Source organism: Pelodiscus sinensis, chromosome 10 (assembly GCF_049634645.1).
Source record: "Pelodiscus sinensis isolate JC-2024 chromosome 10, ASM4963464v1, whole genome shotgun sequence".
Lineage (NCBI taxonomy): Eukaryota > Metazoa > Chordata > Testudines > Trionychidae > Pelodiscus > Pelodiscus sinensis.
Window position 1 is genome coordinate 22,442,105 of NC_134720.1, and position 27,751 is coordinate 22,469,855.

At 41.3% G+C, this 27,751-nt stretch overlaps 1 protein-coding gene across 2 annotated transcripts; it reads left to right on the forward strand.

Moving 5' to 3' along the window:
- Positions 1-2,920: 2,920 nt before the first annotated feature.
- Positions 2,921-27,011, forward strand: DIPK2A (divergent protein kinase domain 2A). Of its 2 annotated transcripts, XR_012906231.1 has the most exons (4): positions 2,921-3,693; positions 19,570-19,873; positions 22,020-22,228; positions 24,087-24,220. XR_012906231.1 is itself a non-coding variant. In XM_006124116.4 (3 exons), the coding sequence occupies exons 1-3, from the start codon at positions 3,040-3,042 to the stop codon at positions 24,416-24,418; spliced, it is 1,290 nt and encodes a 429-aa protein (XP_006124178.3). In that variant the 5' UTR covers positions 2,922-3,039; the 3' UTR covers positions 24,419-27,011. The 2 variants fall into 2 exon arrangements, 1 of the variants encoding a protein (XP_006124178.3); XM_006124116.4 differs by lacking the exon at positions 22,020-22,228 and having other exon boundaries at positions 2,922-3,693; positions 24,087-27,011.
- The last annotated feature ends 740 nt before the right edge of the window (positions 27,012-27,751 follow it).

Genomic DNA, 27,751 nt, shown 5'->3' on the forward strand with positions numbered 1-27,751 from the left:
AAGAAACTCTCACATTTTGAGAAAACGCTTCTTCAGGCAAAGATTGCATCTCTCCAGGTATTCTGAACTTGAAAAAAATAACTTCAAATAACTTGATTCTTCAAAAGTCGCAACTTATATTTCTTCCTCTTCCATTCCTCAATTTCACTCAATTCCAGTCATGGATGCTCTCTGTCCTTTACCTCCTCGTTGTGACGCCACCTCAGTTTTCTCTTCATTTATTTAATCTGCAGAAGGGAAACAGTAATATGCTCCTTTCTCCTTCCTTCTCCCACAAAGCAACGGATTTGTAAGTGTATGAAGGTAACTTTTTCAATGTGATAATGGATAACAAGAAACCCTCTGTTTCCTAGTCTTTGTGAGGGGTAAGAACAAAAGCCTGTGATGTACAAACTAATCAAAAAAATTAGCAATCTTTGAATGACACATACATAAAAATAGATTTGTTGATTTGTTTCCTGGCAATTTGTTTATGGATACTCAATGGAATATGTCTTAAAACTATTACATCTTCACTGGAAAAGCTTATTAGTCAAACTATTTAATGGTTTCTTTTAATTATATTTTCTTCTAATAAAAATTATAACACTAATTTTATTACCCAGAAGGATCAGTCTGCTTCCCTGAAATTATACAAAAAAAATTGCAAAAGAAGATTAATATGAGCAACACCTGTAGAAAATGAATTTTGACAATTTAAGAAACACCTGTGCATATTTGGACATTTTAGTGATTTAATAAGTAAACCAATGTATGGTCTTGGACCAAAAAACACTGCCAACACCTGAAGAAGGAATTTGTTTGGCTCCACAGCTTGCAAGCTGTAACTACAAAGAAACAGAGTAAGCTAATGAATAGGATTCATCATTTCTCAAGTTTCAACTTGACTCCAAATATTTTGTTTATAATAAACTGCTTACATAGTGTAACCTAGTTACTTTAAAATAATGGAATATATTGTTTTCCACACACTGGAACTCAGAACAAAGCCTGTTGATTAGACTTGATTCTGATCTTTATCTTTAGGATGTGAGGCTACATCTGCACTGCAAGCTTCTTGCACATGAAAGTGATTCGCTTTTGCACAAGAGAGTGTCCAGACTGCATGGATGCTCTCTCTAAAGAATAGCGATAGAAATGTAGCCGTGTTAGTCTGGTGTAGCTGAAACTGTTATTCATGCTAAAATTCGACACTTTACACCTCAGTTTGAATAAAGGATCTAGTTCTTACCCATTACAAAAATAGCTTCCCCAATTATCACCTCTAATATCATTAGCTCACAGACATTTACCTCCCCCCCATCCCCCTTCTGTTCTGAAATTTGATTTGTCCGTTTCATATGTGTTCATGGAAAGAGGAATACCTACACTGCAAAAACTCTTGTTCTTTTGATTTACTGTAAATGTACTTGCGCAAAAACACGCTTGAGGTGTGGACACACCACGGGTTTTTGCGCAAAAACCCTGTAGTGTCGACATAGCTTGACAGGAGAAGTTGGAATGAAAGAGTCATTTCTGGAGCGCAACAAGAAGGACAAGCTCATGCATCTTATTCTACAAAGTTACAGTATTTCAATATGACAAATGCTCTTGAAGCTGTTGTTACCTATATAAATGCCAAAATAGAATTAAAGTTCATCTTAATGAAAAATAATAGTTATATTTATGGTTTCATAGAGTTCAGAGGCAATTTTTCTTCAAAATTGAAAATAGAAAAGCCTAAAAAGTGTTCACTTTGCTGTCCTCCCTTACACTTTGATCCCTGCTTACATCTGAGGGAACAAATGGACACTAAATGTTTTCTAATATTGGAAAATAATCTTGTTCTTAAGGATACTAAGGTAAATAGAGAGGAAGAACTGTTTTCTTTGGGGTTCTTAGACTATTTACCTCTTATATTCCACGCAATTTTCATAGTGACACTACTGAGATGGTACCTATGGACTGTCTAGAGATTTTGAAAGCAGTCTTGATGATGGTGTGATAAAGTTTCTTCCCCTCTTAGTACTGATCGGATTTTGGAGTAGACAGGAATCTCTTCTGTGCAATTGTGTCTACCACAGATGTGAACAACTAGTTGACTATCCCATAAGCATTTGCAAACGCTTATCAGTAGACAGGCTAGTCATGCCACCTCCCCCTTTGAGTCATGCTGGGCACAAATCTGGTGTACAACAAACCCTGCGCGTGCATGACACCAAGCACCCGGGGCAGGTGTGCGCTATGCTAGAGACGGTAGCAGTGCACAGCAGGCACAGTTGCCTTACGTGGCACTGACGTGCACTAGCCAGGAGCGCGTCTGTGCAAGGAGTCAGCAGGCACCGACGGGCGGGGCCGATTTGAGCTACCACAAGCAATGCACGTTGCGCGCGCGAGACAAAGACACGCAGAGGCCCTGGCCACCGGCACGTGCGAGCCCAGCCGAGCGGCTCCGCGCGGGAGCGGACGGGCAGAAGCGGCACCTCAGGCGAACAGCTGTTCGCAACCTCGGGCCTCAGAGCCAAGGCAGCCGCGCCCGCAACGGCCACCGTCCCGCGGGACCCTGCCGCCAGGCGGGCGGGGATAAGGAAACATGGCGGGCGCCCCTCCACCCGCAGCCAGTAGCACGGCACAGGGGGCCGCTTCGATGTGTGATGGGGAGAGTGCCCCTCCCCACCTGCCTGCCTCCTCCTCCGCGCGCGCTACCCTCGCGCGCCTGGCGGCCCCGCCTCTTCTCTGAGGAGGGGAGGGCGCGCGCGCGCGTTTCTCCACAACGGCGGAGCCCGCGCGCTCACGAGGCCCCACCCCTCCTGCAGGTGGGGCGGCGGGGGGGGAGGGGCGGGTACGCGCGCGGCGGCGTGGCTCCGCCCCGGGGCGGAGCGGTCCGCCCCGGCGGGCTCGCGGCACCGCCCCCTCCCCCCCTTGCCGTCCCCCTCAGTAACTTGGCTGCCTTTTATCTGGCGAGCCGCGCGGCGGAGAGTTTGCTGGGGCCGGAGCTGCGGCGCGAGCGGGGAGCGGAGCGGCGGGGAGGGGGGCCCCGGTCCGGTCCGGTCCGGGACGATGCTGCGGCTGGTGTCGCTGAAGTTGGGGCGGCTGTACCGCTACGTGAAGCTGGCGGTGCTGGGCAGCCTGGCGGCGGCGCTGGTCCTGAACACGCACTCGCTGCTGGCTTCGCTGCAGCGCAACGAGCTGTCGGAGCGGCGCTTCCTGCAGCTCAATAAGTGCCCGGCCTGCTGGGGCACCAGCTGGTGCCGCAAGTTCCTCAACGGGCAGCTGCGGCTGGAGAGCTGGGGCCGCCTGCGCCTGCTCGACTTCCTCAATGTCAAGAACGTCTACTTCGCGCGCTACGGCGAGCCCCGCGAGGGCAGCCGCCGCGTCGTGCTCAAGCGCCTGGGCTCGGCGCAGGAGCTCGCCGACATCGACACCAAGATCTGCCGCCGCGCCACCGGCAGGGGCCGCTGCGACCTGCTGCAGGCCCTGCACGCCACCGAGTTCGCCAGCATCAACGGCGACGTGCGGCTGCTCACCCCCGACGTGGTGGAGGGCTGGTCGGACCTGGTGCATTGCCCCTCGCAGCGCCTGCTCGACCGCCTGGTCCGCCGCTACGCTGAGACCAAGGACTCGGGCAGCTTCCTGCTCCGCAACCTTAAGGACTCGGAGCGCATGCAGCTGCTCATCACGCTGGCCTTCAACCCGGAGCCGCTCGTGCTGCAGGTAACTCCCCTTCCCCCGCCGCGCAAGTACCGCGCCCCAGCCCCGCTGCCCCCCCGAGAGCCTCCTATCACCATCGCGCAGTGCTGTGGGGCTGAGGGCGCGCTGCGGTGCTAATCTCCCAATGGCCCAGCCTAGGGACAAAGGTCGGAGGCAGCCCAGCCGACCTGCTTTCCGTGGTGCTGCAGGAGCGCGCCCATCTCCTTCCCCGCCGGTCCCTTGCCCAGCCCGGCTGCCCAGGTAAGTACCCATCTGATCCAGCCAAGCGCTCGCCCTGGCCGAGCATGGTCTGCGTCTCTTCCCTGTTCACGTTGCTAGCAGCTCTTTGGCTGGCTGGCGCTTTGCGGTGCGGGAGAGCCGAGCCGTGTGTGGCTTGAGGAGGGCAGATCGTGCAAACCCTCCTGGGAAACGTAGTGAAGGGAAGGGGCTCCTGATGAAACGGGCACTAACGCCACACGTCCCGTCCTTACACTCCTCTTCCGATCTAAAAGCTACCCTGATCTGTGGGGGAAGGCATCTCTTTTTGCCCCGATGAGCGACACTGGGCAGGGGATTGTGTTCCTCTGTTTTCTTATTTAGCTCTAGTCTTTCTTCCTATATGTTCCAAAACTGAATCTGCGCTTTTCCACCTCTCCTCCCTTTTTTTGCAATTGCTCTTTAGAGGTGGGGAAACATGGAAATTTAATTCTCTTATCTCCCTTTACTGCCCTGCCTCCCTTTGGAAAGCTTTATTATAGTCTATGCTGTGATCCTTTGAGGGGTGAAGAGGAACAGCTATTCTGCAAGTAGCAGGTTGGCAGGACTGTGTCTACATTTAAAAAAGCCTGGTTATTTATCCCTGTTTTTCTCTTGTTAGTTGGAGGCTTTACTCTGGTCACCATTACTAATTTGACAAGTCATTAAACTTTTGTCAGAAGAATATTTTAGCTGATCAGATTTGCCTGATCAGACTTAGAATGGCATGTATTGGTACTTTTGTTTCCTTTTTCATAAAGTCTTCCATTGTTAGTGTTCATCCCAATGTTTTATTAAAATTGGAATTCACACATACATACATCTTTGTTATTATTTAAAGTAACACTTTTAAAAACAGTCATGTGCTGCATTTTCTTCACACAATGCACAGTTAATCTGTGGAACTCCTTGCAGAGGATGTTGTGAAGTCCAATACTGTAACAGGATTCAAAAAAGAGCTAGATAAATTCATGGTTATTAGCTATGGCTAATAGCCAAGGTGACAGGAATGGTGTCTCTAGCCTCTGTCAGAAGCTGAGAATGGGGATGGATCACTTGGTGATTACCTGTTCTGTTACTTTCCTCTGGGACACCTGGCATTAGCTATTGTCAGAAGACGCTAGATGGACCTTTGTTCTGAGCTGGTATGGCTGTTCCTATGTGCAGATAATCCGTGAGATACAAGTCTGATGGTAAAGCAGCACTCTGACACATCTTTTTAGCTGTTGAGTGCTTGAATTATATCTAAATAAGAAATTTACTCTCTCAAATTGGCTGACAATGTGCATTCCATTTTGAGAAACTTGGATTTTGGTCAGATCTTAGATGCAGATTTGTGGAAAACTGATAATCTCTTGTTTGTGATACTAGTTAAACTGAACAGTTGCTAGCCTTTTGTTTATATTAAGCTGTCAACACTGTGGAGAAAATTCAAAGTATGCACTTAGAAAGTTACTGGAATTGAATCTTGGTCCATTCTCCCTCATCCCCTCCCCCAACCATTTTGGTCTTTAGACTGTCCTTGGTTTCATCTAATGCCTAAAGGAGGATTTGTAAGTGTATTTGAATGCAATAAATTATCATAGGATTATTATTATAAATCTCTGGTCTTTTTCTAGATAGTTGTCAAAGAAGCATCCAGTTGATTGTCAAATAGCCAGGGCTGTGGAGATTGGTTTTAACTGCCAGTATTGATTATTATCTAGAATACCCCTATAAGAAAAGGTTCATGGATATTAATTTAGAGATAATCAGTTTGAAATCGTTAACTTTTTAATGGTTTATTTTTAATGGTTCAGTCCATTTGGTGATTTCTCTCATTTTACAGGTGACTTATTCTATTTAAGAAGCTTTTTTTTTCCCCCTTTCCTCTTTCCTGTGAGGAAATCTCAACGCAGAGGGGAGCACACTTACTACATAGTGAAATGCAGTAGACAAAAAGTGCTGTTGAATTCATCTAGCAAGTAGATTGAAAAAATAAACAAATTTCTCTCACCTTTCTATTATAGTGTAAATTATAACATTTAAAAAAAATTGGCAGAAGTAATTATTTTTAGTTAGTGTACATTTTAATGTGCGGCATTTGCTTTGAATATATTCTGCGGTATTCCAAGTCTCTTTCTAAATGTTTTTGCAAAACTGAAGTAATTCTGGAAAATGGCAGCAGATTTGCAGAACAAATGTAAAATAATGAGATCAACATTTATGCCTGGGTAGCCACAATAAAAATAACTTAAGATTTCTGGATAAGTTCTGTATTGGAGGTTTTTATAAGTTATGTGGCCTGTTAATCATGGAATACTCTGTGATGTGGATTTTTATAGGAGTGAACAAGGGAGGCATAGATTAGTAAGACTTTTTTTTACTTCAAAATGTCTGACTATTCTTTAAAATCTGAAAATTTATTTTCATTAGCTTACATTAATTTATAATGCTAGAAATAGAATTGTACAGCTTACAAGTTAACTTTCCAGAGAAACTCTGAGGATAGAAACCAGTGAATATGGAATGGTGGGAAAGCTAATCTTTCCTGGTGTCCAGTTTTTCCTGTTTACTGATGACATTTTGACCTTTACTATGAATTATCTACTATAGACAAATTTAACCATGTGGAATGCTAAATTACAATGTCAATACATGTCTAAGGAATTAAACATGACTGTGGTGCTCAGGAAAAGCACACATTACCTTTTAAAACTTCATCTCTTTTTAACTTGATCTGGGAAGAGGAAAAACAGTTCTGTTTTGTGGAGGATTTTGACCTTTTTGAAACATAGTTTTGTTGAAACTTGGAACACCACCTTCATTCCCCGACATTTCCAAATTCATTGTAAAAGGGAATGGAGTACTGGTTCTGATGCTGTCTACCTGGCAGACTGCTGTGGAGCTGTCAATCCTGGAACCTCAGCCTGCTGAAGAGCTGGAAGTGAGGTGCCTCAAAGCTTAGCCACTATTTGCATGGGTTCCAACTCCCCATTATGCCACCTGCTAAGGTGTGCAGGAGCTGAGCTTCTGGGAGCTCTGTTTGAAGCTGCCTGAGCTGGGATTTCAAGCGGACTGGCAAGATGCTTCCTTGGGAACTCTGCCTGTGCTCCATTGCAACTTCATCAAAACTGAACTGTCCCCGCAAAATGTTTCAAATTCTATGAATGATCATTTGCCACCAGATAACATTCTTAGAATAATTCTACCCAGGTTTAGTTTCATCAGCATTGAAAGTTTATAAAATTAAGTTTTTTAGAGACCTTATTGAAATTGGGTGCTTTTTTCAAATAATAAAATAGCTGTGTCATTTTAACAGAAAACTAACTTGGAACATAACTTTTTGAATTAAGCACACTTGTTAACATAGACAACACATCTGGCTTTCACTTTACTCTTTTCAGGTTTGATAAGTGCAAGTATTAGAAGAATATTAAAAATTTGGGAAAAATAAATATAATTTCAGTTTTCTCTACCATGAAACTTTAATTATGACTTCAGCAGGTAGGTCATCTAGGAAATAAACTTTATAAGAAGTATAGTTGTCCTGATTTGGATATTTTGAAAGGTTTGGCAGGTATTTTTTGATAAATCTAAAAATGTTCAGAATTTGTTTCTATTGCAGTCCATAGGGAAGTTTGTAAGAGTGAGAATTGGAGATTTGTTCTAAGAATTGTTTCTTTTCTTGGAGGATGTCTTGGTTGTAATTAAAATCTTTGAAGTGATTAACAATAATAATCAATGTTAGCTGTTTGTTTGTAGCAGACAGTTAAAAGGAAAATTTTGCCAAATTGTATACTGTGGGTTATCCCCTGAAAAACAATTTTTGTTTAATTTTAATTTGTACCTAGAGCATATGCTAACTTCATATTGGGAAATATGTTTAGCCTCAATTCTGTGCATAACTGATCTGTGGTATTTCATTAACTTATAGCTGTAGCCAAAAATAAATATTTAGGAACTGAACTTGGATTTATAATGGAAAAGGTGATTTTAATCGTCTACTAAACCTAGTGACTTGGGGATTATAAAACTTTTTTTATCAGAGATTGGAAGCTTAGCTTGAAGCCTATTTGGCATATGGATTACTCCTAAAGTGGCAGTGCTTATGAAATGCATACTGTCAAATTGACTGTCAGCCTTTGCGTTAGTTTGAAGCAAACTCCATCCTTCAGCTAAGCACTGTACACTTCTCCACAGATCATAGAAGTTAGGAAAACACCACTTACATAGTTTTAATTATTGAGGTCTGGTGTAAAGATACTCATATTTTTATTAGTTTTGCAATAATACATTTTTTTACTAATACATTTATAGACTGACTTTATTCTTGATTTCACTAATTCTTACTAATCTTTCTAGTAAAACAAATCATATGCAGCTGAACTCCAATTTTGTACAGTTTACCCAGGAGCAGTCTCCCCCTCCAACCCCCATGCCCTGCTGCAAGCCTGAAGGCAGCTGGCTCATGACCCCTGTGAGACTGTAGCCTATGTGTGACCAGGGGCCAAGAACGGGAGCCAGCCATCCTGTGTGCAGGGGAGGGGGCACGTGTGGCTGCTAGCCGCCTGCTCACCTCCACATATAGCTTCCAGCTGCTCCCTCCCACCCCCCTACATGGTTGCCAGCTGCACTACTCCCCCCCCCCCCCCCCACCCCTGCGCGTGGCTTCTGCTGACTCTTGCATGTGGAGGTGGTAGCAACAGCCCGCTTAACTGATTAACCAATATTTTACATCCCTATCCAGAACAGAGTATATGTAACTTGTTTCATACTCAAATGAAGCAAGATACTTTAGTCGCATGGATGCAAACATGTACAGATTTTATTTTCTTGATATCCTTAAGAACATTAGATTCTAGCAGTCTCTGATTTAGTTTGTGTAGTACATGGCTTATCTGCACACTGTTTCTGTACTAGTGTAATTTCACCAATGTATCTGCCTCATTTCAAATGACATTGTGTAAATTCTCTTGGGTCTGTGCAACACTGCGCTACCTCCTACATGGGGGTTTATGGCAAAGCCACAATGAAGTACAGCTTGGACCCTCCCTTTGGGACCTGGCAAATTCCCTCATTTGGGATTGGTCAGATCAGGGGAGGGCCCCTTATGCCAGCCTCCCAGGACACTACTCCTCCTGGCTCTGCTCAGCCCTGCTGCTACAGGGCTTGCGGCTTGGTTCTATCTTGCTTCTACCAGCTGGCTGGGGCTCTATGGGGATAGAACTTCCCAGCCGCTGTGGCCCCACTTCTTCTGTCCCACCCGGCTGGAGCATCCTGGGGATGGAGCTCTGTGGCTGCCCCACTTCTGTCCTTCCCATCTAGGGCTCCCCTTCCCCGCTGGGTTGGAGCTCCGTGGCTTCCCGGCTTCTGCCATGCTTCACTGGGGTTCTGCTACTGCCAGGCAGGGGCTGCATGGTTGCCCCGCTGTGCTGTGCCCAGCTGGAGCTCCCCGGGACAGGGCTTGCCAGTCCTGATGGCGGGGCTCTTCTTCCACTAGACTCCCAGTTGGCTTGCATTCCTAGGTTCTGGGACTCTCTGGTACAGCAGCATGCTTGATCCTTCTGGGCCACAGATGTTGCTAGACCAGAGAGTACCAGATGTTGTAGGTTTAACCTGTACTTCATTTCTGTTTGTGTTGAAACATTCAAAATGTTTGCATTTTTTTCAAGGTTCTAATTTGTAATTACTCTGGAAGAGCTCACCATAATATTTTTTTATGGCAAAAAATAAAACTAAAATAATGCATTTCAAAAATAAAACTGCATTGTCTGTAATAGTGTATGTTTGTGTTTTCTGGGCTTCTGATTAACTTTGAAATCCAGTTTACTGTTGTCCTGGTAAAATTAGGCCATATGTTTAATTAATCATCATGGCACAGATTAACTAAACTTTGTTTTGTAGTGCTAATAGTCTTGCATTTCTGCTGTTATTCCATTAGTGTGGTGTAGAATTTGGTATTGGGTGTTGTTTTTTATTTCATGGATATTTACTTTGACATGAAGTATGTTGATCTTTTTTTACAAATTTAATTGTTTCAGAACACCAGTAAAAGATCTTTTTCTAACTGCAGATAGCATCACCCTAGTTTATAGCCTTTCTGTTGAAACTATTATCCATTCACATCCCTACTATAAACTACATCTAAAACACAGTGTTACAGTACTGGACAATTTTGCAGCTTCCAACAAAGCCTGAGTGATCTTTAGTAAGTCTCTTTGAAGTGTTCATTTTAAAAAGATTTGGGTCTGGACATAAAAGCACAGTTGCTAATGGATGGCCCTAGTAGCTTACTTTTCTGATTCCAAGCAGTGGTTATATTATGTACCAGGAGTGTTATATCCAGTACATCTGTGGAGTATTATCGACCAGGAGTGTTATATCCAACACATCGGTGGAGTATTCTGTCCATGTATACTTTTTTACTATATTTTATTTAGCTTTTAATCTTTATTTTATAAATTAGTCCTTCTGGTTTCTTGACCACTTTTTCTGCTTTTCTTTAATATCTGCCCATGTTGTCTAGTTTTGGTCTCTACAGTGCCAGAAAGGTAAACTTTTGTTCTTGATATGGTTTCTCCAGAGCAGGTGTGTGTGTGTGTGTGTGTGTGTGTGTGTGTGTGTGTGTGTGTGTGTGTGTGTGTGTGTGTGTGTGTGTGTGTGTGTGTGTGTGTGTGTGTGTGTTAGTATAAATGGTGTGTGTGTGTGTGCGCGCGTGAAACACCAGGGATGTTAGGAAGCTAGTAAATAGCTAATAGTGTACTTGATAGACATTCTATCAACTACACCATCAGTCAAAAAAGGAGAAAAGCCTTCAGAAGTCTCCTCCTTCCCCTCCCCCCCACGTGGCTCTGCAGTTTAAATATAGTAAGAGCTGAGTGGACAGGCAGCCTGGTTCCTACTACGTTTAAACTGTTGAGTTGCAGCGGGGATAGTCTCAGACCTGGATGTTTGTGGTCTGTTGCCGGAGCAGCCTTTGTTCACGAGCGGGCCATGAACAGGGGATGCTCCAGGAGCAGCCCGCAAACAGGACTGATAGAAGCAGCAGAGTCGGGGGAAGTGGCACCACAGAGACAGTGCTGGGGGAAACTGGCTTTTAATTTGGCTCCCCCCAGCACTAGCTCCTGCTCCTACCCTCCTTGTTGCCTGTGATGCAGAGGCAGTATGAGATGTGTGAAATGGGAATGCAAGGCTTATCAGGTAGTTGATCCTACTAGACTAATTGCATACATCCTTAGTGTAAACGTGTAACTACTGAAAATTTGCGTGGTTACACATTTACCAAAAAAATGCATTTTAACATCCCTAGTATATAAACATAAATATAAAATTCCTTTGGCATCTTCTGCGGAACCCAGGATCATCTGGGGATTTCCCAGCTGACCGCAGGTTCTGTGCTGCATTTCCCCAGAACCCAGGGTCAGCTGGGGACTCGCCAGCTGGGGAGTCCCCATCTGACCCTGGGTTCAAGGCGGCACTGCCCTTTGAAATGCTAGTTCAGCGTTTCAAAGGGGCAGCCCCTCACAGCTGAGCCAGGCATCAGCTGGGGACTCATCTGATAGAGGCAGCCTGGGGGGTGGAATCAACTAGTTGACTGACTATCCGATAAGCATTTGCTGATTGGATAGTCGATTAGTCTCTAACATCTTTATTCCCCAGTGGTCAGTTTAGTGGGTTTTGTGAAGATCTGCCAAATCTACCATAAATCGCTAGGTCCTTTACCCTGTTACTCTACCTCCGACAAGAAGAGTAAGGGAAGTCTACAGGAAAGTTCCTTCATCAACTCCCTGTGATGTAGAGCATATGATAACTTAGTTTAAGGTATGTCAACTCCAGCCATGTTCTTTAAAATGCAGAGCAGCTGCAGTACTAGACTAGAGTGAGGCGGGACTGCTCAGTCCCGGTTCGCATTAGGTGCGGGAGTTGCTCCTGCTGCAGCTCTACAGTTTAAATGTAGGAGGAGCCAGGCTGCCTGTGCTCTCAGCTCCTACTGTGTTTAAACCACAGAGCTGCAAGGTGGATAGCTCCTGGATCAACACCAACCAGGACTGAGCACCTTCCCTATTGACTAATTGTGTAGTCCATATAAATTGTATTGAATACATGATTAGTCAGTTACCCGCCTCTTAACATCCCTATTATCTAGTCAAATAGGTTTGGTTTGATGACAGAAATAAGTATCTTTCATTTCTATTTCCACTGAAGAGTCAACACTGCTCTGGGAAAGAGTTGGATTATATTCCTTTTTGAGTAAAAATAGCATTATGTGAATTCTGTTTACAGTTCAAGTTAGCCACAACTATGCAAACTTCATTTTAAGAGGATAAGGTTTGTACAAGAATCACTGAAGGTGTAATTTGGTCTGCAGAGCCTTTATCATAGTGATGACCAAGAAGGAAGTCACTTAGTTTGAATATCTTGAGTAGAACTTGCATGAGTGGCAGGATTTTTTTTAATAATGTACAGTTGATATGAAAATACTGGTAGACAGTACATATTAGGGCTGTTAATGGTTAACCTAACTGGTGGGGGCTCGAGCAGCCTGGCTGAAGAAGCCCTTGTCCTCATCATGGGGCTGCTCCAGTCTGCCCACTCATTAATCAATTAGCCAGTTAAACTTAACTAGGGGGGCTGTGCCCTCTGCTTGCTGGCTCTCTCCCTGGCCACAGGGGAGGGCTGGGGTGTAGTTGTACCAGCCGTCTCCCCGTCCCTTCCCTTCACCAGCCAAGGCCCCTTCTCCCTCCCCTGCTCTGTCAGCCCGGTAATTTCTCTCTCTCTCCCTCCCCACCCCCCACTGTGCGGGTGCCACCGCCGGTTCAGCCAGCTGTGGATCCCGCTGCCTGTGCCCCAATCAGCTGTTTTTAAAATTACAGCTGCCTTCCACATGGTGGCTGCCAGAGCTTCAGCCAGCCCCTGTGCGGAGGCTCAGGGCTCTCTTCCCTCCCCCCCACCCGCAGGCCACAACGCTGCCTGCCCACTCACCACGCAGTTCTGTGTCCTCTCCCTTCCTCCCCCCCCAATCCTTCCCCCACAACCCCAGCAGCAGCTTACCTTCAAGGTTCAAGGAGGGTGAGTGCTGCTGTTGAAGAGTCAAAGAGACATAATTAGATGCCATAGGTTGCCAGCCCCATTATGGAGTTAGCAGCAGGGAAGCGAGAGGGAGGAAGCTGGGTGGCTGAGGGGGGAGGAGCTGCAGGATGCAGAGTGATGTGGTGACATCACTCTGTTGTCCTGCAGGAAAAACTTATTTTTATAGGTATAGTAAGATGTATAGCCAGTTAACTAATTAAATGGGATTTTGCATCCCTAGTACACATAGCACTTCTTGTCATTCTTTAAAATAAAAGCTCACTCTAATATATTTTTTTTTTCTAGCTGTAGCATAGACTTTTTATTAAAATACTTTCAAAAGATATTGAAGTACCAAAAGACACACCTTTTGTTAAAAAGGGACGCAGGTCTGCACTTGAGTTAACGTTCTGGTCAAAATGACTGAATATAAAACTGCTGAATGTGACACTCATACATATTTTTTTATCCCCTTCTTGTGCTACTGACTTGGGTAATGAAGCATAGATGTGCCTGTTACATGCCAGTTGGAAAGGAGCCAGAGGCAGAGAGCTTATTTGTACATGTGCAGATGTTGGCAAAATTCCCTCTACTCTTGTTGTCAAAAGATCTTTTTGTTGCCACAGAGATATAAATATCTGTTTTTACAATATGGTGTGTAGTTGTTACACCAACATTATGTTTGGAAGGTTCACTTTTTAAATATAGCAAGCGAGTCCTAGAATCTCATATGTGAGACACTGATCATACTTACAATGAAGTTAAGTATGTCTAGTGCAGGAGTGGGCAAATACTAGCCTGTGGACTGTATCCGGTTCCCCTGGGTTAGCTCCGGTGGGCTGCTACCATTATATTTACCTGCGCGTCTGCAGCTGTGGAAAATTACAGGATCACCATTCCTGACCATTGGGAGATGCGGGAAGCAGCGTGGACTGGGACACCACTTCCTGCAGTTCCCATTGGCCAGGAATGGTGGGTGAACTGCAGTTTGTCCTTATCTGTAGAGGCACAGCTAAATATAGCAACGGTGGCCAATCAGGGGCTAACCATGGTGAACTGCCACTGTTTTATTGCCCACCCCTGGTGTAGTGCATATAGACTACTCGGTGTATAAGCAGGGAAATATATAATTAGGATTAGGGAGGATATATTGCCTCTGAATGTATATGGCATAAAATTATTATTGGAATTCTGTATCTGTTTTTCTTTAGAAATCATTGGGTCTGGGGCTGAAATCCTGGCTAAAAGTGAAAGCATTCTTAGAATCTTTTCACTGATTACGCAGTGATAAAATGTCTTGTACTTAGTGAGAATCTATTTAAATCAGTTAAAGTTGTGTCAATTAGAATTTAACAAATGCTAAAATCTTTTTGATTAAAGATGGGTAAAATCAGGTCAACATCATTGCCTACAGCAAAGTACAGATCCAGATGCATTAGTATAGGACTGGAGAAATTTACTGCACGTATATGCAATCCAAACGTATTCTGTAGGGGTACATCTATCTACACTACACTGTGGCTCAAAATAAGATATGCAATTTGAGCTATGTAAATTGCATCTCTTATTTCGAAATAGGTTATTTCATAATTTGGTGCTGTCTGCACAGCGCCAAATTTCAAAATAACCCACTATTCCAAAATATCCCTTACTCCTCATGCCCACGAAAGCTTATGCTTCAATAAATCTGTTAGTTTATAAGGTGCCACAGGACTTCTCATTGTTTTCTCAAGCTTTATTCCATTTCAACATAGATTTTGGGGAATTTCCTTAAGGATTTTTTTTAAACTAGTGTTCTGCATGAACTAAATAAAGAAGGCAGAATAGTGGCTAGTTGTTAGTCTCAAATGGTACAACTAAAGAGTTACTTAATCCATTCTGTAACCTATTTATTAGCTATTGCATACAATATAACTTAATTTTGTCAAATATAGTCAATGTGCAAGTGACTTCAAACTATGTGGAACGTTGGCAGAATCTCTGTTTTTGTCCTGAACAAAACAAAATTCTAAATAACTTAAAGGGCCCGGGCTTTAATTTTATTTTAAACTAGTGGATTTACTTGCAAATTCATAGAAAATCCATTTTTTACTCAAAATTAGTCCAGTCAGGATCTTTTGGGGAGGATCTATTGTATTTTTTATTTAATTAAAAAAAAAAAAAGGTTGAATTCCTAATGTTTAAGTGGTCCATGACTAGGGCTTCAGGACATTGAGTATATTAATAATAATATGGCACTCAGTTCTTAATGGAGTCAAGATTCGTGTCGGTTATGGTTTCATTAGGACTACGGATGTAAAATCCCATTTAATTAATTAACTGATTAAATGGGGGCAAGTGTGTGGGGGGGGGGGGGGGAGGGAGGGACACTCCAGCCTGGCTGAGCTGGAGTGGCTCCTCTTCCTACCCTCTCCTCCCATCACAGGCAGGGGCTGCTCCAGCTCAGATACTTCCTGCCCCACGAGGGGCCAGCAGAGCTGCTGACATTTCTGCGAGCCGATGCTGCTTCTGGCCCTGCTTTTGAGCAGGGCTGCCAGCTCCAGCCCACTGCTCCCTGGGTACAGGGTAACCGGTGAACTGGTTACCGATTAACATTCCTAATCAGGACACAGCCCATCCACTCTAGGGTTGTTAAACAATAAGTATTCACATGTGTGCAGGGGTGTGTCTAGACCTCTAAGGGTGTGTCTAGACTACAGGGTTTTTTCCAAAAAACTTCCCCTGCATCTAGACTGCTGCCGCGTTCTTTTGAAAGTAAATCAAAAGAATGCAGCAGTTTTTTCAACCGCGGAAAACCTCATTTTATGAGGAATAACGTCTTTTTTCGAAAGTGCTCTTTTGAAAAAAGGCGCTATGTAATGCAAACTGCTTTTTCGAAAGAGAGTATCCAGACTGCCTGGGTGCTCTCTTTTTTGAAAAAGCGGCTTGCTTTTTCAAAAGTACTGGTTGTAGTCTAGATGCTCTTTTTCAATAATATCTTTCGAAAAAGCCTCTTCCAAAGAGGTTGCAGTCTAGATGTAGCCTCACTGGTTAAATGGGATTTTATATACCTCATCCACTCAGTACCCTAAAAACATGGACATAATTGAAGTCATGCATTCCTTTCCACCTGTGTAATGACTATAGAGCAGTTAGTAACACACTTCTATACTCCATAGGGCTTTCACTTCCCTTTTTTGATACCAAAAGCCAGTATATACCCTCACTGCACCAAACTTGCACTCAAAATATGCACTTGACTCTGCAACCTCATGCTGTAATACTGCCATGTCTCTCATATTCCATACTAGAAGACTTACCTGGTTTTTCTCAGAGTTTTGTTTTTCTTCATTTAAATTATTGTCCTGGGGTGAGGCTGGGGCTGAGGCGTTCGGTATGCAGGCTGCCCCAGGAAGAGAGGACAATCACAGCCTTCTGTCACCACAGTAGCTTAGGATCAGGTGAGAGGGGACTGTCCATGGCCATTACAGTCAGCGCGGCTGGGGGACTGACAGATACACAAATAGACTCTCTGAAATATAGTACATAGCTGTCCTTTTCTTCACCCCTGCCCCTTTCTACCCCATTGGGCCAATAACTGTACCAGTCCCCCTTCCTTCCATTTTGAGAAACAGTTGAATTCTAGGCACATCCCATTGTCCTGGCACAACTAACCCCTGACCTTGCTTTAAGTTGTAAGAGGAAACTACATACCAAATTTGGTGGTGCTAGCTCTTACCACTTAAGAGGTGTTCTTAAACAAGTGGAAAGACAGACAGACAGATGCACATTTCTAAAACGGGTGAATGGGATGTGTCCTGGTGCAATTCTGCCATTAAATCTCATCTTTATTGATAATTTCCTAGGTTTTTTTTGATTTTTTTTTTTTCATATTCCATAGATAAGCAAACTTGTTCTCCGCCTCCTCCGCCCCTCCCCCCCCTCTTGGGAATTGCAGCCAGAAACTGTGTTGCTGAAGTTGCTTCTGATTGTGTCCTCGTTTAAGGGCATGAAAGGTTGTGGTGTGCTTCAGAAAGGCTAGGTGCATACTATAGCTTGTCTGTGTAAGTTACGTCGCTATTGGGTGTGACTAAACCACTCCCTGAACAACATAAAGTGCACCGACCTAAGTACTGGTGTAGACAGTGCTGTGTCAAGGGGGGGAGGGAGCTCTCCTGCCCCGTCCCCTCTGGTGCTTAGGTTCGTGTAACATACATTACTTAGAAGTGGATTCTTTACACTCCTAAGAGACATAAATTTTTCCCGACATAAGTGGCAGTGTAGGCATTGCCTAAGTTGATGGGAGAGCTGTCTGCCATTGGTTTACTTGCACCTCTATGATCTCTGTAGTGCAAGTTTATCCCCATTTTAAAGTTATCGAAAGTAAGTAGGCTTAGAATAACTCTTCATTCATGTTCACTAGTGATGACATAAAGCTTTTAGATGGAGAGAACATCTAAAGAAGTCTGTTGTCACTTGCTTCCTGAAATACTCTTTAGCTTCCTGTGGACCTCAGTAGCTTCCCATGGACCTCTGGATATTACCAGGATAAACTTCAGCCGCTGACTTCATGCCTGCAGTACACCAGCAATAGTGCCTATTGTGTCCCCTTCCTTTGGGTACTCTATCACAGCCAGTATAAAGCATATCCCAGCTTTCAAATATGACAGTGTGGGATATCTGTGAGCATGACCACTGCCACACACACCAAGCCAAGGACAGCCAGGGACCTCCAGAGCTGAAGGCATCACTCAGCTTATCTTAAAGAGCCAGGCTCTTGAGGTGAGAGCTATGACTCACATCCTATGTGGATTGGATATAAGAAACTGTATAACACATACTCTGATCAGTGGGCTTCACAAACAAAATTTGTAACTGAAATCTGACGTGAAATATGTGTTTTGGTGATTTTTACCATGGTTAAGTTAAAGTATTTTGAGGTGTTCTATATATGAATTACGTGTAATGGATTAATAATAGATTTCCATCCCCTTTGCCTTCAAATCTATATCTCAGATCTTTGCTTTTTGAGTAACGAAAGTAATTGCAAGCTCCTTTGTAGGCCAGCTGCTAAAGAAGAAGAACTTGACATACACTTTCCTAATGGAAGACCTTTGCAGTGCATATTAAAAAAAAAAAGTCTAGGATTTCTGATTTACTGTCTCTGGCTCTAAAGAATGTAGTGTATAGTGGTTAGATATAGACTAAACAGACTGTTGTGTCACTCTGAAAAGTGGGTTCTCTGCTTTGGCAAAGTCTACACCACCACACCACCACTTACTGCGCTGCAACTTTCTGGCTCGGGATGTGAAAAACATCTCCCCTCCTCCGAGCACAGCAAGTTACAGTACTATAAAGTGCTAGTGTAAGCAAGCTTCCAGCGTTGAGAGCCGCTCTTCCGGCATTGTTAGCTACTTCCCTTGTGGAGGTGGTTTACATAGAGCGCTAGGAGAACTCCTGCCATTGGTACACTTTCACTTTAAATGAAAGTGTGGACGGAGCCTTAAACTCCTGCAGACTTTGACTGATAGACCACCTCCTGTCCTGAACTGAGTGGTGATGGCTGGACTTTGCTGGATTTCAGAGACTTTAACAAAAGAGTGGTTTAAATCCATGTTAAACTGAAACCAGTAACTGCAACCTTAGCTGATGCCGCTGTATAGTAGTTTCTTTCAGTGAAACTGTTTTCATCACTGTATGGTGACATAGTTATGGTAGCAGTGATAGAGGTATTTGCTACTATTATTTTAGAACTATTAAAATTTACCAGGAATGTGCTTATCCTCATTAAGTGCTGTGGTTTATAATTCAGTTTCTGATCTTAGTGTTCATTCGGAATTTCCTTGATGCTTTGCATTCTTTACTTTTACAAAAAAGCAGCTCATCTTGGTCTTGCATGTTTGTAGATATTTGTATATATTTGCATCAAATATACCCAAACTTGCACAAATTATCGAATGACTTTTTTGGTTGTTTTTCAGTATGTCCTAACTGTTTAGACTCTCTTGAGAGTCCGTACTACACAATACTGCCCATACTACTACTTGCATTTTACAAATCTACATACATTTAAAAAATTAAGAAATGGTGGATTAAGGAAAGATATAGAACAAAACATGCTAAATTTTGTTATACACCAAAATGTGGTTAATTTCTTCTGTAAGGTCTTCACACAAGACAGATCTGGAAGAAGCAAAAGGGAATGGGGAAGAGAAATAGTCTAATAAATAAAAGAAACTTTATGAAATACTTGCTTTGTGTTGTATATACATTAACCATTATTTAAAGACCTAGCTTAAAAAGTAAAGTAATGTTGAAAAAATGTTATCACAGCAGGAGTATATGAAAAACCAAAGGCAAAAGATAATCTGCTACGAAACTGGAAAATATACGTACAGAAACTAGATGCTAGTATAGAAAATCTCTCTTGCTTTCTCTTCATCTCTGTATTTTTGATTATATCAAAATGTAAAAATGTATTCTGGTCAGCCTAATCATCTGATTTAAATGTTAGTCTCAAAAGTCTTTAGTATTTCACACATTTCATCCTGTTAAAATATGCTGCTTCCCCTTTGTTTATTCAGTATTAACAAAAAAAAATCTGTCCATATGCAGAGTTTCCCATCTGATGAAGGCTGGCCATTTGCAAAGTACCTGGGAGCATGTGGAAGAATGGTGGCTGTCAACTATGTTGGAGAAGAATTGTGGAGTTACTTCAATGCACCGTGGGAAAAACGAGTTGACCTGGCGTGGCAGTTAATGGAAATAGCAGAACAACTGACAAACAATGACTTTGAATTTGCACTCTACCTCCTTGATGTCAGCTTTGACAACTTCGCAGTTGGCCCTAGAGATGGGAAGGTTATCATTGTAGATGCAGAAAATGTTCTGGTGGCAGACAAAAGGTTAATCAAACAGAGTAAGTTGTTTTCCTCTCCTGTCCATCATGCTTCACATTTTATAATTTGTCTTAAAAGAATATAAAGTGTTGTGAGTTTCTGAAACAGGGACTTCTAATTCTACAAATAGTGTAATAATTGATCTGTAACAAAACTACAGAATTTTCAAAAGCTTCAGAGAGGTAGCCGAGTTAGTCTGTACAGGAAAAACTTAATAAATAGTCTGGTAGCACTTTAAAAACTAACAAAACATGTAGATGGTATCATGAGCTTTCTTGGGCACAGCACATACTTGTAGAAATCAGTGCATTGGCATATGTGAGAATCACCTGTTGCCTGTATTTCTTTTATAGAAATACAGAAAGCTCCCAGGGTGGGAGAGCGGGAAGGAGATTACTTGATGCCTGCTAATCATGTTGAAAAGTACTTGTTACAGCCTTTTTTTTTTTTGTGTGTGTTTTTTTTTTTTTTTTTTTTTTTTTGTTTAATTTGGCTCAAAGTGGCTTCATCCACCTTTTTCCTATAATGGCTTTTTTCCTTTTTCTTTTTCCTTTTCTGTCTTTCTTTCTGTCTCCTTAAGTCATATGCTTTCTCATTCTGTGTTGTATTTATTTACTTGAGTCAACAAAGATTCTCCCATTTTATTTATCTATTGTAGATGTTAAAATGTGTTTAATCATGTAACTGCCAAAATGTTCAGCAATTACACGGTTACACATGAGTACCAGCCCCTGCCTGCCACCTTGCGCTGCTGCCTCCCCGGGAGCCCATGTGTATCAGGAGCCCACATGTAACCTTGAACATTAACGGATGAGCCCAGGCTCATTTGTTAATAGTGTACATGGATACTCTTTCACATCTGTTACATATTATGTAAAATGTCTGGGTCAGGGTTGTTTCTGCTTTGTTCTTAGTGACACTCAGGGTAAAGCAAATTGTTGCCTTCCCTCACTGCTGAGTGAAAGGATAGTGGTGGAATTCCAGTTTTCCCTCATTCTTCTTTCAAGGGTTCTATCTTTCATAACAGTCTCTGGCTAATGGCTATCTAATTTGATATCTTTGCCCGCCAATAACTCCAGTAACTCATATGGAGAAAGAGCATTCTGTTTCCATTTCTTGGTTTCTCTGGCTTATTCGTTCCTGAGTCTCCAAGCTGCTGTGAGGATAGAAGTCACTGCTATTCTACCCTTCCATGAATGCCTGGCTGTTATGAGAGACAAGGTTTCTGTCATTCTGCTGTTTCACACTTTGACTTTGGGCCCTCATTTCCCATAATTGGGCTCCGTGTTTACCTCTGCTGACCTCAGAACTTAACCAAACAGCAGCAAAATAAAATGGACCAGAATCTTTTCATTAACAGTACAGAGTTCTGAATAGCAACAGAAAAATTTGTTCATTTTTTGTAAGTAGCAGAAGAGACACAATTATAATGGTTTATACTTTCTTCACAATTGACTACATTAATTTTACAAGTCTAAGGACTGGAAACCTTTAAAATAAAAACTTTAATTCTGGAGGAGTTCATGGCAGTAGTCCAAAAGACTTGCTTGCCCTATAATGTGTGGATTTTTCAAATTTGCAAATAGGTAATTGCTGAATTAATTTCTAGATTGTGTTTTCACTAGTTAATATTTCTCATAACTGTTTAGATCAAATCCCAGCAGTGGTTTCCAATAAATTCTTTAAATATGTTAGATATCCAATTATTTCAGTATTATAACTCCACAAACTCAGAAGTGCACACAGTTTCTCTCCCACAAACCCTGGCAATTATTTTTAAAACGGCATTGTAAATTGAATGTCTCACTTTGTTAATAAGGTTTCTAGTTTTCCTCTTTGGAAAATTGGGACAATTATTTTTTAGATAATAAATATCTATATTTTAAGTGAAGCTCAGTGATTCTTTTGGGTTACTTTCATAAAGAATACATATATAGGGTCCATAATCTATTTGTTTAGATAATTGTAAGTCTTCCCCCCACCAACAATCTTAGTAATTGGATGGGGAAGGCTTACAAACAGATACCTTATTTTTCTGTTAATCTCTGAAATTTGAGGTAATTTAATTTAGCTAAATTGTATTTTGTGTCTGCTTTTCATAACTGTAAACTAATTATTAACCCAAAGACTGCTCTCCAGTAACACTGGTTTGTTTTCCTTGTACAGCAAGCAATACAGGTTCATAAGGGCTGCAGAAGGGGTCCACTAAGTTGATTGCCCCTAGTAGGGGGATTTGTTCCAAATGAAGCAATAGTCTGTAGCTTCCAGGGAGAAGCTTGGTTCTATAGAAGTTATTCCAGGAAACTGCAAGGGATCTGCTATATCTTTCTGAATCCTGAATTGCTCAAGGCAACTATTTCCCATTTGTAATCAAGGTAATTATTTTTGTCAGAGGCAAACTTTCTGTTAGACAGAAGTCTCTAGAGAATGAAGGTTGCCAGGATACTGTTGCTACACCTCTCAGGAGTTCTGGTATGTATACCTGAGCAAAGTCTGGAGGTTTGATTTCACCTATTTGTGTACTCTTTTTATCACATGATTCACCTACATATAAACTCTCGATTACTTCTCTGGATTCTCTTTTAAAAAAAAAAAAAAAAAAAAGTTAGCCTTAAACAGGAAAAATGAACACCTATCTAGAGAGGAAAATTCGGGTCCCTTTTTTTCTTCAGGTATAAATGATTTGTCAGGGATGAAGCCAAAGCTTAGCCACAACATAAAAATCTATACTTGAGCATCCTTTTTATATCTGCAATATTTTTGCTTTTCAGTAAAGTTCTAAAGGATCTGTGTGGTTAAAATATAGTATTTGGGGGCAGCCATTAGTGTGTTTTTTGTTTCGTCTTGTCTTATGGGAAACTAGAGTCTGTAGAGTAATTATAATTTCCTGCTGTTCACTGCTTGATGCCTTCTAGCACTTGTAATGATCCTTAAGGTCTTGTTACTTTTATAAATTCTACTTAGTATTTATAGAGTTTTACTTGTAAAAACACTAATGAGATATTCCTAAAGATTTCCTTACAAAAAATGTAGGTAGCAAAAACCTAAAAAAATTGAGGGATAATGGCACAAAGTCATGTAGGGACTTGAATGGGTCTCCGACATCCTTTATTGGTTCACTCTGAGTCTTCTGACATCCTTAGTGGGTGCCCTCACCACAAGTCCATAAATCAGGGCCACTCAACTTTGGAAACCCTGGGGACCACAATGATACTCACAGCACATGACGAGGGCTACAACTTAATTGTGGTTGCATATGCATACAAATAAATATGCAAATAGCTTCTTTCACACTTTTGGGCATGAAGATAAAGATTAAGCCTTAAGCTGTGGTGCCGGACCCAAACGTGGCCTGTGTGAGCCAGTCAGTACTCTTAGGCTCTGCCCACAAGGCTAAGCAGCCAGCACTTCCCACAATGCTCCGGCACTCCTCGGCACCTCTTCCCTGGGGGCTAGAAATGCTGACACTCTGTACCTGTCTATTCCAGCCAGCCCATCCGCTTGCATCTTTCAGTGCTCACCCTGCCTGGGAGAGGTTTCACCGTTGTGGAACATATTCCCAGTGGAGGCCATATGGAAAGGATCCCATCTGCGGGCCGCATGTTGAGCCCCACATAAACTCAAACCGCACCACCGGCTACAGACAAACAGGTGTGCGGGCCACGTGTTGCGTAGCCCTGCTATAAATCATCATTGGAGCACTGACTTTCACTTTAATTATTTCAGAAGTAAAACACCTTAAAGGAGAAGAGAGACGGAGGCTCATAGCTGAATATCCCATGGCCCAGTAGCCAAGGCACTCTCCTGTAATGTGAGAGCAATTTCAAATCTATTCTGCCCATTTGCAGAAGGAGACTGAAAAATGAATTTCTCACACCTCAGATCAATGTTCTGACCGCAAAAGTTCAAAAGGCACCATGAGGTCATTTTTCATCATGCTGTTTTGTGAATCTCGTGCCTCTTTGCTTTTGTTTAAAATACCCAAAATTGAAATGAAAAATTTCAAGTGGGGTTAAAACAATGTTTTATTTTGATTCTTTAATTTGGTCATATTTGTGAATAATTTTAGGTCTACTGAAACTGTTTTTGGCAGATAAGCTGCTAATTTTTTATTTTATTGATTGGTGTCTGCTCTACTTACCACTTCAGACTAAGCTTTTAGTCATATTTTGTGTTAAATGTATAGTTTTCTTTCTGTCTCACTGATGGTACTTTGCCATCTTTGTTTTATAGATAAACCTGAAAACTGGGATGTATGGTACGAGAGCAAGTTTGATGACTGTGATAAAGAAGCTTGCTTGTCCTTCTCGAAAGAAATTCTTTGTGCTCGTGCCACTGTGGACCACAATTACTATGCTATTTGTCAGAACCTTTTATCAAGACATGCCACCTGGCGTGGCACTTCTGGAGGACTACTTCATGACCCTCCACCTGAAATTGCCAAAGATGGCCGACTTGAGGCCTTGCTGGATGAGTGTGCCAACCCAAAGAAGCGATATGGTAGATTCCAAGCTGCAAAAGAACTACGTGAATACCTTGCACAATTAAGTAATAATGTGAGGTAGTCCATTGTAAATTAATCTTCTTTTTATAACACTGGCTAAAACACTATTGCAAAGACATGGAAAAATGAGGTTTTGAACTCACATATATTCAAAAACTTTTTTTTACAAAAATTACACTATCTGATCAGTTATATAAATACCATAGACATGTTATGGTGTTTAGAGGATGTTTCTCTGTAAACAGACAAGGTACTTATCTAATTAAAACTTGATCTACTGTTGACTGTTCTCCCTGATTGCCTAAGGAGTGGGTCAGATAAGACTGTGATAGCTTAATTGACAGCTTGTCTGTCAAAGGGTACTTTACATAAAACTGCATTAGTATCTGTTTTGTAAAGCTGATGCTTTTACTTGGAAAGTCAAGTTAGACTGATGGCCTGTTTTAAAGGCTTTTTCCTGATGTCATTGTCTCATTTTTGTGTTCAAACACCTTACTGAAGTGGCATTTATATACATGCAGGTAAATCTAGGGTGTCTGTTGCATTGTTTCAGATTTAACACGTTTTATTTAATACTGTGCAGTATGTTATTACTATGAGTGCAGGATTCACATGTTTACTGTCTAAGTTCCTTCCACTGTGTCTTATTGTTACATTTTTAAAAAGGATACAGGCATTAAAGCAGACTCATGGCATATGAAGCATAATCCATTCATATTTTATTTTTGTAATTCTGCCATTGTAGGTATCACTTGATAATGTAGTTACTGTACAAAATTTCAACCTTCCATGCAAGTATGTCCATATAGCCATTCAGCAGGGAATAGTTTGTATGAACAAACAGTCAATTTTAACTCGAGGGGAGAATATACTAAAAATCAGTAGGGATTAAATGTAGGTTAAAAATAAGATCACTAGTCCAGTGTAGTAAAGCATAAACCAAAGAAAATGGTTATATGTATAAGTCCCTACACTAGTTTTCAAGGGAAATTATGTACTGTAGTAACACTAATCCTTTCTCAAAATTCAAATTTCTCATTGAAAAACTTTTAAACTTTAGTTAATGCTTGAGGAAAATCCAAATTTAAATTTAGGGAACTGCCTAGCAGGCTAGCATTTGTTTGTCATTCACAATTCTGCTGAATTCACAATGTAATAAAGTTTACTGAATGTCTATCCATTGGGTTAGTAGTTAAGCTGATTATGCCGTATTCACACTAGAGACTTTGCTTTGAAATAAGTTTCACTATTTTGAATTGCAGTAAAAATGGTCCCTTTAATGATTACTGTAAACCTGAGATTGCATCCGTAAATAAGAATTTGCATAACATGAGTCACTATCAAAATGATTTATTTTCTTGGAAGCCTTTTTCCCCTCTTATACAATAGCTACTGTAGTGCTTCATTTACCTGAAGTGTCATAAAATTCTATTTCTAAGTAAATACTTCTAGGATATGTGTAATTTTTTAATTGCTTGCAGCAGTAGCAAAGGAAAAGAAGTAACAGTTGTACATCAAAAACCATGGTACAGTATTAAACATTTTTGAATGAAGTGGGTATGCACCACCACTTATGACAGTCAGCATGAGTATCAACTGCTGTGTCAAAGACAGATGGAAATTGCTGCTATACCAAAATTCCTGTAGGAGCTGGGTGAAGAAAAAAAGTAAATGTATAATTCAACACTGATTGGGTCATTTTTCTCAAAGCAGGAGGGTGCAGTATGGGGAAGTACTGCTATTTAAAGATGCAAACCTTTATCAGATTTGTTAGATGAATATGTTAATGACTGTTGTGCACAGCTCTAGATTTTCACTTTGAATCTGTTTTACCTATGTAATCATACTTTACTGCAGCTCACTTGTCTTAATTTTGTTTTCAGAAACTAATATGACACTTGCTTCACTTCCCCTTTTCCTTTTTCCCTTTCTTTTTGCTGTCTCTGGCTTTTTGGTTTTTGTTTTTGCTATTGTAAGTCTGTTTTGTCAGCTGTGCTGCAATCTCTTTCCCTTCAGATATGAAGCTTTAAATAGGCTTTATGTATTTTTTTTTCAAAATATGTTTATTTGAAGAAAATCATCGAAAAACTCAGATTAACTAGTAGTAGGCCACTCAAGCCTTGTTGTATCACTGATGTTGATTTTTACATACCCAGCACGTTACCTGATGAGTGAGTTGTGTGTAATTACTAAAGGATAATAGAAAACACTGCCAGCTCTGATAATACTTGGGAGTAGTCTTGTAACTTCCAAATGTCCCTGGTTAGATTTGATCTAAGGGTTATAGTTTCCACTGAAATATATAGAGAAAGTTGATTTGAAAAGGAATGTCAAATTACAAAAAAAAAAACACTACAGGGAAAACACTTACGTGGAAAGCAATAAATTTTGTCCAATTTGCACCTATCAGATATTTATTGTACAATGACAATTTATATTTTTAGTCATTGCCCATTAATATTGATGAACTTTTGGTGAAATATTTTTGAATGAGACATTTGGGGTTTCTATGTGCATTAAAATTGTCTTTTTTGTACTGTAAGTTACTGTTTAATTGGAATATTTTATCAAAATGTCTCCCTGTGCCTTTATATTACACAAAGTTGTTTCTACAACTTTTAATGATATTAATAAAGAGTACTTTAAGAATCTCATCTCAGAATTTCATTTTCAGATCAGTTAGTTCTTTAAGATCTACTCAAAATGAAGCATTAAAGAATAATCATGTATTGAGCTAGATTTCTTACTATTGTGAAGAGCATTATATTCCAAAGGAGATTTAACTTTCTTGAGGCTAGAAATTTTTCATTTGAGTTAGTTTTTTGGTCATAATCATAAATAACTCAATTACTATGATGAGTTTCCCTGTTAGAAATGTTTCAAAGTCAGCATTATATTTTCCTCTGAAAGAGAATAACTTAAACAATGGCTTATCTTTAGTTTTTCAATTTCTGAAAAAGAAATACTAGAATTCAAAATAAGGTGGGTGTTTTTCTTTGGTTGGTGGGTTTTTGGTTATTTTAACGTCCCAGCCTGTAACTTCTCTCTGTGTTGGGAGTACTTAAGACACTCTGTGAGAGAGTGATATTGGCTACATTTACAATAAAAATTCAAGATTGCCTATATTTGATTTATAGCCACTGCAATAATTACTGCGGTGGCACATGTCCACACTATGTTCCTCGGGTCAGAGTTGTGTGACCTCAGCTGGAGTTTTGCACTGACCTACAAGGTGCGGTGTAGGGACCTGAAAGCCCAGTCTTTCAGCTTCACTGGCAGATCACTGCTGGAAGCCCAGCTGCCCCAAAGGGTCCTGGATTCCCAGTAGGTTTTCCTTCTTTCTGACTTCCCATTCCCTGCTGGGCATAGGGATAACCACCTGGGCTTTTTCTCT